A 12116-nucleotide genomic window follows, 5' to 3' on the forward strand; every position below is an offset into this window, starting at 1 on the left:
GGGCGGTACTAGGCTAGTATGCGGAGGCCTTACTGAACTCGCCATAGGCCCTGATCCGGTTACCCCACTTAAAGAAGAGGAAAGGGGCTGGCAGGAGGAGCACGCTAACACATGCAAAGATAGTGCTCCCCCAGTCGACACCAAGCTTTTTATACATGGGCCAGACGAAGAGTGGGAAAGCCCCGGCCGCCATTGATCGGACAAAGGTGTTGGCAGCGATGGCGCTGGCACTATAGCGGGTGAAGGTGTCAACAAGGTACTGGAGAGATGACTGGAAGATTGTGGTGAAGCCAACACCGGTTAGAAATACGCCGATGATAGATGGCCACGGATTTGAAACATGCCCGGAGGTGGTCCCTATTAATACGGCGGTTAATCTCGCGCAGCAGATAAAGGGCACATATACCAACTCTAGCGGGACTGAAACTTACATCCGAATAAAAATAGACCCACAGAGAAAGCAAAGCCACCGTACATCATAGGTGGCAGTCTCGCTTCCGGCACTGGTTTGAAATTATTCATGACCAGCTTCTTCCCGTAGTAGATGTTGTTGTAGATGTTGCCAGCGGCGGCGACCAGGCACCCAAGTAGGAGGGCTAGGAATGGCAGCTGGGAGACGACAGGGCCCCAGCCCCGAATCTGGCCGTATTCTAGGGCGAAGCTTTCCAAGCTAGCGTAAAGTATAGCTGCCCACAGAGTCAGAAGTCTCTCTTTGCATGCATTTATCCATTTGTATTCTGAGTAGGGCTTGGTTGTGGCGGTGGTGGTGGTTAGGTTGGCTTACCATAGACAAATGATGTATAAATAGTCAACAACAGGCAAATCGGATCAAGGAGCATCTGAAAAGGGCGGACGAGATAGATGCTGAGGAGGTCTCCGAAGGTTGGCCTCGTCTCTTCCCACTATAGGTAGGCAAAGTGAGCAAGATGGGTCCATTGGTTAGGCTAACAATGGAGACGGGGCGAGTCGACAAACCACTGACCTTGGTGTGAAGTACAAAATTCCCCGTAGCTCGTCGCAGTCCATCCGCCTTCCGAGCTAGTAGCACATCGGCATGGCTTTCGTCCAGCCAGAGGACGTCTAGGAGAAATTGGACCATCATGACAATCCCTGTCAGATATTCAGTCCAGCGCCATCTACACCCGGTTTCTATTAAGGCCCCGCCGATAATGGGCCCAAGGGTCGGTGCAGCGGCGATGGTAATACCATAGCACACCATGGGCGTTCCGCGCTGTCGGGGGCTCCAGATATCAACGATAGAGCCGCCAGTGATAGATATGGGAGAGCTGCCAAACACACCGGCGAAGAAGCGTGTGATGAGGATTGTCTGGATATCCTTAGCCGTCGCAGTGCCGAAGGCAAAGACAGCGCTCACAAAGTAAGGCTGTTGTAAGATCCAAAAAGTTTCGCGTTAGATGATAATTGAGAGGGAGGTGGCATGGTTGGAGAACGTACCGCTAAAGCAGGCCATTTTCGCCCATACATCTCACACAACGGCGCCCAAAGCATGGGACCAATAGCAAAGCCAAATATGAGTAGGCTAGTACCTGCGTTGGCCACGTTGTACGAAACGTGAAACTCTTGGCTGATTTGTGCCGTACCAGACGAGTAGATAGCGGACGCGAAGGTGATCCAACACGTCGTCAGTGCCCATAATGCCGTGGTGTAGACCTTTTTACTCATGGGCCAGTTCTGGGGATTCAACCCATCCATATCCCCATCAAAGCCCACAATGCTCGTCGCCTGGAAGAAGCTCCCATCCCCTATGGCGGAACTTTTCAAGTCCTCGTTCCCATCTGGGGCGAAATCGGATGGTAGATGTTCGCTCATTTTCAGTATCAGGTACCCTATCTTCTTGCGTACTGGTTGGAGAAAAGGAGTTGGCCAAGTGTATAGATCAAGTAACAGATGCAGCTTTGGGACTTTAAAATGTAGGAAGGCCCTTGTATACTCGGTTGATGTTGGTTAAACATATTTGCAAGATTTCAGTTGACTTTAATATTTTCTCCCTCACAAGATTCGGATTTGGGGGCACCAATATCACCGATATTGAAGATGGGCTATTCGGTCTCGCATAGTGTTGCACCACGTGGTACACGTGCGTCGCATAAGCTATGCGGGTCCCGAGTTCCGAGCTCGCGGCCCGGGAGCATCAGAAGCTTGGCCGCACCCCACCCCACCTACTTCTCCAGCTCTCCTTCACTTCCAGTTCTACATCCTGCTCACACTCCCTACCTTGAGTGTGTAGTATCTATCTTGAGAGTCCCTCGGGATAACGAGGAGTTTTCTGTTCAGCTACCAACTCCAACGATATGGCCACAATGCCTGAAACCTCCTCACCTGCACTAGGTCTGTCACCCCCACACATGCAAGTGCGGACCTGCAACTTGTGTCGTCAGCGCAGAGTCAAATGCGACCGTCAGGTCCCACGATGCTCCAACTGCCTGCGGTCCGAAGGTAAATGTGTCTACCCACCCGGTCGGGGCAGGGCGCCTAAGAGGCCAAGGCGCGGTGTGGACCCTCGGCTCCCGGAACGTCTGTCCCGCCTTGAGAGCATCATCAACCAGTTTGATGCAGCTAGTACGGTCTATAAAACCAACGCTCTTGTCAACCAGCTGCTGACAACGAAACCTAAGCCCAGCAGAGTCATCAGGCTCAACAAGACTTTCACGTCCGAGAAGCGAACGAGACCCATCCATTTGATCTAGACTTTAGTCGTCTTAAGGTTGATGAGTCTAAAAGCTACTACGTGAACAATGCCCTTTGGGTCACATTATCCAATGAGGTACTCTTGGAGTCCTTCTCTCCGTGGTTTAAATTCGCGTCTTATATATTAATGCAGCAATGTTAGGTTGAGGAACTCCGTGACCTTGTATTTGAGCCCGCGAGCGAAGATGAGGCCCCCGAACCGGCGCCGTCAACATATTCCTCGCATTCTTCATCCACTACCAGCACTGCCGCCAGCCGTGCTTCCTCTCAGCTGGGGCTGAATGCCGCCATCTTCGGCTATGGAGCCACTGCCTCTTCCCTCCAGCATCTCCACCCCCCTTGACCCAGGCTGTCACGCTTTTCGCCGCATTCACGGAGAATGTTGCGCCACTAGTCCGCATTTTCCACATGCCTACGTTGACGCACGTCTACTGGGACGCCATTGCTTCTCTTGACTCTCTTGACAAGCACACTGAGACCCTCATCTTTGCTATTCACTACTCGGCCGTGATTAGTCTTACTCCGGAACAGTGTCTTGTCATCCTTCATGAGACGCGTGAAGCTGCCCTAGAGAGGTACCGGCTGGCCGTACAACAAGCACTCGCTCGTGGTAACCTACTCAATACCCAGAGAATGACGATGCTACAGGCGGCAGTGCTCTTCCTATCCGCATTACCTAACGAGGACAACTCGCGTGCTGCTTGGTCGCTGACATCGCTCGTCTACCACATTGCGCGAACCATGGGTCTGCACCGTGATGGGACGGCGTTCAAGCTCAAACCGTTCGAGACAGAGCTACGTAGACGCCTATGGTGGCAAATTTGCATCATCGACAGCCGCTCATCCGAGTATCACTGCAACGAGCCTATCGCGCAGCACTTTTCCTCAGACACCAAGCCACCCCTCCACGTCAACGATGCTGACTTATCGCCTGACATGGTAGAGGCTCCAGCTGAGCGGTGGGACCGTGCGACAGATATGACGCTTTCCCTTGTCCGGTGTGAAGCCATACAGACAGGTTGGAAGCTAGGTCTTACAAAGCAGAAGCAGCCCAGACATCCTGGTAGCAGAAATGCTGAAATAGCAGATGATTCTGAAGAACCTGCCAAGAAATGCCGAGTCTTAATCCAGAACCTAGAGGCAAGCTTCCGCAACAAATATCTGCGCATCTGTGATTCCTCTGTGCCATTCCAATTCCTATCTTCAGCGGTAGCCCGAGTCATCCTGGCACGCTTCTGGCTCACAACACAATACTCTGTGGCGTCATCCGAGAACCAGGCAGACGACAAAAGCCCCAAGGGCAGTTTATTCCCCAGAATACCTGCCAGCACTGGACAGTTAGACAACAACATGCGTGATGAGCTGTTCCGAACTTCCATTGAGTTATTAGAAGTTTCGGGCATGCTTCTAACAAACAAAGACATTACGAAATGGACCTGGTACTCAACAACACACATCCAGTGGGGCGGAATGGCATTTGTACTTTCCGAATTATGCGCCCGGCCTCACTCTCCCGAATGCGACCGCGCGTGGGACTGCGTCACGACCGTGTATGACGCATGGAAAACCAGCGGAGATCAAGAAGACGAGAACCGTCTCGCCCTCTGGCGGCCGATACGGCGGCTCATAGCCAAGGCCCGCTATGTGAGAGAGATACAGCGGACAGATCGGGGACGGCCAGTACAGGCTCACCGGAAGGCTCCGTGTTATGACCCTATCCCGTGCCCGCCCCCTGCAGAATTTATGTCCCATTATCCCGAGACACCGAAAACCAACGCTTGGTACGCAACGTCACAACCCACAATGTGTACCATGCCAACGCCTAAGCCCTCGTTGACTGCGTTTTCCTCGGGTCCGAATAGCATGACGGCTCCAGGTGCTTTCCAGGGCCTACTTGGCACCGAAACGCTTAGCCCCTTCATTGACTTCCTTCCGAACCGGCCTCGGGAAGATGGTGATAGTGACATTGCCTCATTATTTCCGGGCATTGATCTTGAGCTCCCTTCAAGATTGTCTTGATGTGTTGTAGCCAAGGCTGTACGTGGTTCATCATGTTTGTTGGTGATCAACGTAGTGCTAGTAGTTTGCAATGCGGCAAGGGGAATAAACCTTTCATAGGATATGTATAATGTACATATATGTAGATAGAATAGAACTCTATAAGCTTTCAAACTAATCAGAGCATAGGAAGTCAGGTATTTACAAGACCAAATATCTTCGAGGCTGTTTAATGTTCTGGCCAAACAGTTGGCATCTCAAGGAAATTTCCCTCCTTCTCACTCACACAAACACACTCCCCCGTATGCTCATTCTGCAAGAATACCTGAAGAGTCTTTTGCCTCCCACCCCATCCATCCCTCCCAAAGAAGTCATTACTACAAGGGACTTTCTTCCTCTCTGTCACAGCCCTGCCGAACACTTTCTCAGAAACAGGCTGCAATCCCCACACAGCAGCCACCACTTTGATATCTGATGTGACCTCTATACTCTTCGAAAAAAAGAAATTCCGTCTCATTCGATCCCCCGGGTCGATCATGGCATAGCTAGAGTCTTCACCTGTAACCAGCATTTGCATCGGTTCCAAAGAACCATACTGATACAGTATCGAAATTGTCTTTTGCCATCCAGGTAGCGGATCGGGAGACGCAAAGGCCCAGACGTTCTTCGTGTCAAAGTGTAATGTCTGCTGAGGTGTGATTTTCGCTCGAACAAGATTCGTAATGTCCAGCCCACCCCAGTTCGCACAAATAATGTCCAGGAATGGAGGGATTTGGGTCGAAGAATTCTCAGTTACAGTTCTCACCTCGCAATGTGATAGTGCCGCCGCGGTATCCGAGTACGTCCATGTCACGGACATGACCTTCTTGTGTCCGTAGCACGGATCTATTGCGAAGAATTCATGAGTCGATGCCATGATATCCGGTCGAGGATCATTCGCCGTTATCGATGCGACATGTTCCGTGACATCGAGGTTGTGCCAGCTTGCATTCAAAATATAGATTGAACCCCGCTTATTTGTTTCCGAACTCTCGTGGAAAGGCAGTGGAGCTGCGAGATCGATGGTAAGCAGCTCACCTTCCTCAGCGAACAGTTTCTGAGGAGCTGAATAAAGGTTTCCATACTCGAGACGAATCACTTTTCGCCAGACCATTGAGAAAGCCTTAATGTAGTTCGGCCAAGGATCTCCACCGAATGTCTCATTCGTGGCCGAGAAAGGCATTCTGGTCAGCTTTAGACCTAAGTGTCCATTGATAATGTGTCTCATAATGTCTGTGACAATTTTGGATCCGTATACGGCTGAGATGACTTCAATTTCTTCTTTGTGCGCTCCTAAACCTAAGTCGGCACCTATACTTCCCATAAGAGAGTTGGTAGTTGGTGATTGCTTGACAGGAGGTAAACTCGCAGGTTTAGATGCACGAGCTGTCCATTTCAGAATGAGATCTTGATTCTGCTTTGCTTCTGTTTCGGATATACCGTACTCGGTCATTCGACGGACCAGCTTGGGCCATTCTGGGTTCACCTCGTTTTCAGTTTCAGAAAGGGTTCGGACGCTCGAATCGGTCATGGAGATAGTAGATGAGAGGCTATTCTTGTTGAGACTCAGAAGGAATTTATCTAACTTATCCAAGATTTCTTGTTGCTTGTCGACCCTACTTTCAGTCAGTAATTCATTGTCAAAAGGGAAATGCTTTCAGGACACTGCGGTTGATATGACTATGATGGGACTCACACGGGAACTCTTGACGCAATATTAGGAAGTGCCAAACTACTATTGAATGCTCCAATAATCGCACAAAGAGACGTAATTCTCGACCTCACAGAGTCCACTTCTCCCTGCGACCACCTAAATCGACTCAATCCTCTTGGAGCTGATGCATATCCTTGTTTCTGCTGCAACTCTTCTAACATCTTTCCAGCTTGTTTGACAAGCTGTTCTAAGCCCGCAACTTCATCAGACGATAATAAAGTCCCGTAATAATCTTCTTGGCCGGTAGCATCCACTTGTTGGAGAGCAAGTCTGTTCCCAAGTTTCCGGAGGAGAATCTCAAGTCCTTTGATGTCGCCTGTGAGATCTTTGAATCTCTTTGGAGCGCCTTTGTAGGTGTCATAGACTTGGTAGGCGAATGTTGCCAGTGTTAAGACATCTGGGGAACCTGGTGGAGCGAACATGTTCCAGTCATTCGACGTGAACCTTTTGTTCTGTTCACGATGGTCGCTTATTCTGCCGCTGCGGGCCAAGTAGTAGATCCAATTGTACTTCTATTGGCGACCGCGATAAGATCAATTTGGATAAATACGAAGTCGAAACTTGTTCATATGCTAGCGGGGTTCACGGTCAGGTGACTATGTCTCCATATTGTAAGGATCTTTATCGATTTACAATCGGAAGAACTTATTACACCGACTCATCTCGACTGTAGGGAAGATATTAACCTTGGAACCATTAATACCTCGCCCAAGATACAATTTCCTAGAGGGCCCAATAAAGGCTGTACATCGTCTATGTTACCAGCCAGTTCTTTGAGCAAAAAGAGTGCATTCAACTAAAATTTCTAAGTACATGTAGGGAGAGAAAGGTGGGGCCAGAAAATCCCATTGGGAGTGGGCCTATGCGAGCACTTCCTCTTGCGGAAGCATGTACCAACGGACGAAGGCTTTGATTAAGTTGATTTCGGGAGCAGGAGATCCTTTTCCGATCTCATGGCTATCTAGAACCCTCCCTATATCATTAAGAAACCTAAGGAGTCAATAAATACGGATGGTTAAATAGTATGCCGTGGCCGCTTACCCGATCTAGAGTTCAATATGCATTATGAATGGCACCCTCTCGGAAGATTTCCTGATGGGACTTTGGAAATATACGTTGTGAATGTCGTTTTTCGCCTATTAAATCGAAAGTTTATAGATCGTTTTTCATATCTCAAGTAGATATTATAGAACTAAAAACAGAGGGTTGGATATTTCCCGTAACTATATAGAGCTCGGCGAGGTTAAATAGTAGTATAGGCGTAGAATAGTGAATCCAATAATGTGGCCCTACTGTATATTTAATAGGAAGAGGTATAACAACTAGGATCGACCGCCAAATTGATGACACCAGTCTTTCGTTAAGGGGACAACGGTCAAGAGTGCAGGGTGCCCTGGATCCCCTAAAAAAGCAACGATGACTTTCCTAGGTTGCTCAGGCTACTGAGGTGACGCCTAGAAAGCAAAAAGCGGAAAGGGGTAAGCACTAAAATGGAAATGGAAAGCTATCTCTCGCGGTCTGAAACCCGGTGTATATGGAACGAACTTGCAGAATCGAGATAACAGATCGCAAAACTTGAACAAAATTGACAGAAATATGGCAATGCGACAATGTGTGGTATGGCTCATGGTATGTAATTCCGTAAGTTGACGAGCTCGAGAAAAGGAAATCAAATTAAAAGATGAGTCGTCTGTCATGGAACTTGCTGCTGTATCGCTACAATAATGAATGCCAGTCACGCGTAACCCCTCCACTTCATCCCGGACAATTACTGCCAGGACTACTTCAGTCTCAGTACTACAAGTATCGTGGAATCTCCCTCTTCACAAAATCCTCAAACCTCGTCGCCTCCCGGTCGGTTATCAGCCCGACATTGCCTCTCTCCTTCTCGAAGTCCTCGACCGCATACAGAGCCCTTGTCTCTACCATAGACTTAGCTAGAGACTTGGCCACCACATCTGGGACATGCAGCGCAGCCATGTTCTTGAGGTACTGCTCGACGGTGACGTGGCTGACCTTGACCGGTGACTTCCTAACCGCAACAAGCTCCCGGTTGATGATATCCCACTGCTCAGTCTGCGATAATAGTGCTGGCCCGTTGAGATAGATGACATCCTTACGAGGAGTTGACTCGTTCGTAGCTTGGTAGCCGTCAGCATACTGTCGCGGGTTGACTAGTATGGTACCAGCTACCCTGCCGATATCCGCGGGGTCGATAGGATCATGCAGCACATCTGGCGCTAGCAGATTAACCTGTTTCGGCTCCACAGACTTATCGAGATAGATCCGTAGGGGATTGCTGGCGAAAAAGCCCGCTCGCAGTGCTGTGTGCGGAAGACCGATCTCCTCCAGCGCTATCTCAATCTGTGCGTGCTGCCAGGGGATAAAGTGGTCGGACTTGATGGAGCGGATATCACCCTTGGTGGTCCCCGCGGTTTTCACCTGCCCGGTTGATAGGAATACGACGTGCTGAATTCCAGCGTCCCGGAGCGCGGTGATGGCGCCACGCATCAAGTCGCTGGAGCGTACCGCGTATATGAAGACCGCCTGGGCTCCAGTCTGGTGCACGGCGCGTGTCACGGTCTCAGGATTGGTTAGGTCGGCGGTGATTCGCTGTAAGCCAACAGCACGCTCCTGTTCGGAGGGGATCCACTCATTGGGTTTGGCGACGTCTCGCATGGCTATGGTAACGCGGGCGCCGCGGGCGTGGGCCTCGAGGGCAGCGGCGGAGCCGACTTCACCAGTGGCGCCGAAGATGAGGACTTTGGAAAAGTATGGGGATGACATGGGAGGGCGAGGAAGGAACGCGTGTGTTGAGAAAGTGCTAGTTTCTATTTTATTTCGGGTATCCGTACTCCAGTTATTTAAATTTATTGTTGCCTTGTTGACACACATCGACTAGAAATATCCCGAGGATGTCTGACTCGGAGTTATATAACCTTGCCTAGAGTCATTGTTGAACGAAGTAACGAGCCCGAAGTAGCGAGTAGGGTCTCGCGGTCTCGCATAGTCGCATAACATCGTATACTGTACCATAAGGTACGCTAGCCTATTTTGGATGGCATCTTGAACTTAGGAATAGTTATGAAGAACATCAAGACCGACCGAGGATAAATCTAATGAAAAAGAGTCTACCGTGTCACTGGTGCGTCAAGTCTTTAGTGGCCGTTTCACCATTTCACGGCTAGAAAAAAACATCTATAACGGTGGTACTTACACTGCGGGATCGTTTCGGTGTTCTAATGAATGTGTCGCAATTGTGGAGCTACTCTATACTAGTAAGAATATCAAAGTCATTGACTAGTAGTTTAGTATTTGTTATTAGTATTGCCGTCAATTGAGCCGTAAACTGTGCTCCTGTAAGAGAAAGAAAAACAGTATGAGAGGGAAAGACACGTCTACGGGCGACTTAGGATGCCACCGGGGCACAACTCTCTCATTGGATATTACATGAACGCTCCCTCGAAGCATATGTACATGTTAATTTTAATCTAGTTAACTATACTCCGTATGCTAATCTCAACTTCTCTTTTATTTTTATACATATATACTTTCAATATACAACATAGTAATTCTAAGAATAGTCGGCCGCTTATACGGCCTTATATCTTTTTGTTGGTCTTTTTGATTGGTCTTTTGGATACTTTTTTTTAGGTATATACGAAGGTGGTAAAGAAAACATATTCTGTGAAAGAGAGCTCCATTCCATGTACTCCATAAAACCTTCGATAATAAAGTGAGAGTCCACGGGCGGATCTAAAATACTGCCTAGCAATATTAACCAATGAGAGGGTTGTGCCCCGGTGGCACACTTAGTCGTCCGCACACGTCAGCGGTCCAGGGGCGTGCAGGATAGTGGTGTGGTGTTCAGAGCATCCAGGGGGCTGAGGAGTAAGACGGCAAGGGGGACTTGTGAACAAACCAAATAGAACTACTCCGTAGGAGGAAATGATAGACATAACTTCAAATAGAGCTCTGCAAAGCCTACAGCCTGGCCCAGCCCAATCCGCAAATGGGCTGGGCTTTGGGCTCTGCCTTCGGCCTACCGGTGGGCGATAAGCCAGGAGAAGCCCGCTGAGGAATGGGCCCCGAAGTAGGCCCCAAACAGTACAAATATGCCGAGAATTCAGGAGTTGAACCCCCTTTTTGGGATCTCAAAATTACCCTTCGTTTTACCCCCGTTTCTAAGCCTTATACTAAAGGTAATATTTTATTAGTTTAACTTATTTATAATCAGTTACTAGTTGTCTCTCTATATCACGTTTAAAAACGCTAGAAAGCGCGTTCTATAGATAATTTATAAATTATAGAAGTTCACCTAGAAAGTAGTAGTACTCCCATCCCGTCTAGATCCTAGATATATATATCGAGTGTTAATATTAATATCCATTTTTTTTTCCCGCAGCATCTCGACCTCTCCTGATTGGATTTTATTCAAATTTGAAATATATATTTATATAGCCATCAGTACTATAAATTCCAAAAATCCAAACCTTACTTATATAATAAATAGAAGGTTAGAATACAGCGATTATAAGGTGCTAGGTAAACCACCCCTTAATGGGCTTTGATGGGGCCTTATGGGCGCCAAACGAATGGGCCTTGCGGAACGCTAACTTCAAACATAAAAAGCAATAAAAAATGAGAAAAACATACAACAGTGAGGATTCGCTGGTGGTCACCCACCCAACTACTAACTCACCGGCGTGTGGCTTAAGTACGGCTGAGCGGACGGGAAGCCCTGTTTTCCACACCCTATGGTCGTATGTACCAGGCTATAAGTGAGAGTGAATCATATACGAAAATTATATCAGACAATCACAAGCAAGTCCACACCAGCTACACAAAACCTCGACCACTTCGACCACAATTGCGACTTGATATATTTCTCAACAATAACCGAAACTAAAATTCCCAAGTATGCCAAAGAGCAGCCCGTCAGCTTCAAGAACGCCTTCGAGAAACTCGCCATTATTGGCGTAAGTAAACACCTCAATAACACCACGTACAACAACACTAACAAATACCGTTAGGCTGGGGGCATCATTGGATCGCTCATCGCGGCTGCCCTCCTTGAAACTGGAAAGCACACTGTTGCGCGCGTCCTAGGCAAACGTGACGGCGCTAGGCAAGGTGCCTTTGAATCTGTCGTAGATGCATGCAATTGATTAAGGTCTTAGGGCTGGAAGTGGAGATGGAGCCCGGAAAATCGCTATGTAATGGCGTATGGGCTGGACTCACTCTCCGCTGTGGAGCTGTGGGGCTGGGTTCGCCCGAGGATGGGGTCTATTAACCCGCAGTAGTGTATTTAGGCCCATAGCCCACCGGTGGGCCCAAAGGTAGGGCTCAAAGTCCAGCCCATTTGCGGGTTGGGCTGGGCTATGGGCTTTATGGACTTTGCGGAGCTCTAGTCGTTGATCAGCGAGAAATTGGGTTCAAAGTTGCCGGCTGCAAAGCAGTTGTGCTGGTAGGTATTGCTTACATGCTTCACACCATATCGTACTAGAGGAATATGACATAAAATCAATCATACGTATAGGATCAATTGGTGAAATGTAGGCGAGAGAGGCAACATTCCGGGGCCTTGTATCCCGCTCCATTGGATTATCTATAGCTCCGATGACATCTCACATCTCTCGCGCCAACAACTCAAAAA

General features: G+C 48.7%; 5 protein-coding genes across 5 annotated transcripts, besides 3 other annotated features; 2 read left to right on the forward strand and 3 right to left on the reverse strand.

Moving 5' to 3' along the window:
- Positions 1–13: 13 nt before the first annotated feature.
- Positions 14–1830, reverse strand: N7487_011820 (MFS transporter; the record flags this gene model as incomplete). The annotated part of the gene is made up of 5 exons (XM_056879550.1): positions 14–357; positions 432–686; positions 785–902; positions 983–1384; positions 1456–1830. 5 exons carry the CDS (start codon positions 1828–1830, stop codon positions 14–16), a joined length of 1494 nt encoding a protein of 497 aa, XP_056724869.1.
- Positions 1831–2321: 491 nt separating this feature from the next.
- N7487_011821 (Zn(II)2Cys6 transcription factor domain-containing protein) lies at positions 2322–3052 on the forward strand (the record flags this gene model as incomplete). The annotated part of the gene is made up of 3 exons (XM_056879551.1): positions 2322–2580; positions 2637–2785; positions 2852–3052. The coding sequence occupies 3 exons, from the start codon at positions 2322–2324 to the stop codon at positions 3050–3052; spliced, it is 609 nt and encodes a 202-aa protein (XP_056724870.1).
- Positions 3053–3117: 65 nt separating this feature from the next.
- On the forward strand, positions 3118–4728 carry N7487_011822 (fungal specific transcription factor domain-containing protein; the record flags this gene model as incomplete). Its single annotated transcript, XM_056879552.1, has 1 exon — positions 3118–4728. One exon carries the CDS (start codon positions 3118–3120, stop codon positions 4726–4728), a length of 1611 nt encoding a protein of 536 aa, XP_056724871.1.
- Positions 4729–4936: 208 nt separating this feature from the next.
- Positions 4937–6882, reverse strand: N7487_011823 (uncharacterized protein; the record flags this gene model as incomplete). The annotated part of the gene is made up of 2 exons (XM_056879553.1): positions 4937–6362; positions 6443–6882. The coding sequence occupies 2 exons, from the start codon at positions 6880–6882 to the stop codon at positions 4937–4939; spliced, it is 1866 nt and encodes a 621-aa protein (XP_056724872.1).
- A 1375-nt stretch (positions 6883–8257) lies between these two features.
- Positions 8258–9247, reverse strand: N7487_011824 (SDR family oxidoreductase; the record flags this gene model as incomplete). Its single annotated transcript, XM_056879554.1, has 1 exon — positions 8258–9247. The coding sequence occupies one exon, from the start codon at positions 9245–9247 to the stop codon at positions 8258–8260; it is 990 nt and encodes a 329-aa protein (XP_056724873.1).
- Positions 9248–11101: 1854 nt separating this feature from the next.
- Positions 11102–11223: a sequence feature (Protein overlapping with rRNA (N7487_011825, KAJ5394184.1) was converted to a misc_feature.).
- A 62-nt stretch (positions 11224–11285) lies between these two features.
- Positions 11286–11439: a sequence feature (Protein overlapping with rRNA (N7487_011825, KAJ5394184.1) was converted to a misc_feature.).
- A 54-nt stretch (positions 11440–11493) lies between these two features.
- Positions 11494–11628: a sequence feature (Protein overlapping with rRNA (N7487_011825, KAJ5394184.1) was converted to a misc_feature.).
- The last annotated feature ends 488 nt before the right edge of the window (positions 11629–12116 follow it).

The sequence above is a fragment of the Penicillium crustosum genome, assembly GCF_028827405.1.
Source record: "Penicillium crustosum strain IBT 35664 chromosome Unknown utg000005l_segment0_segment0, whole genome shotgun sequence".
Taxonomy (NCBI): Eukaryota; Fungi; Ascomycota; class Eurotiomycetes; order Eurotiales; family Aspergillaceae; genus Penicillium; species Penicillium crustosum.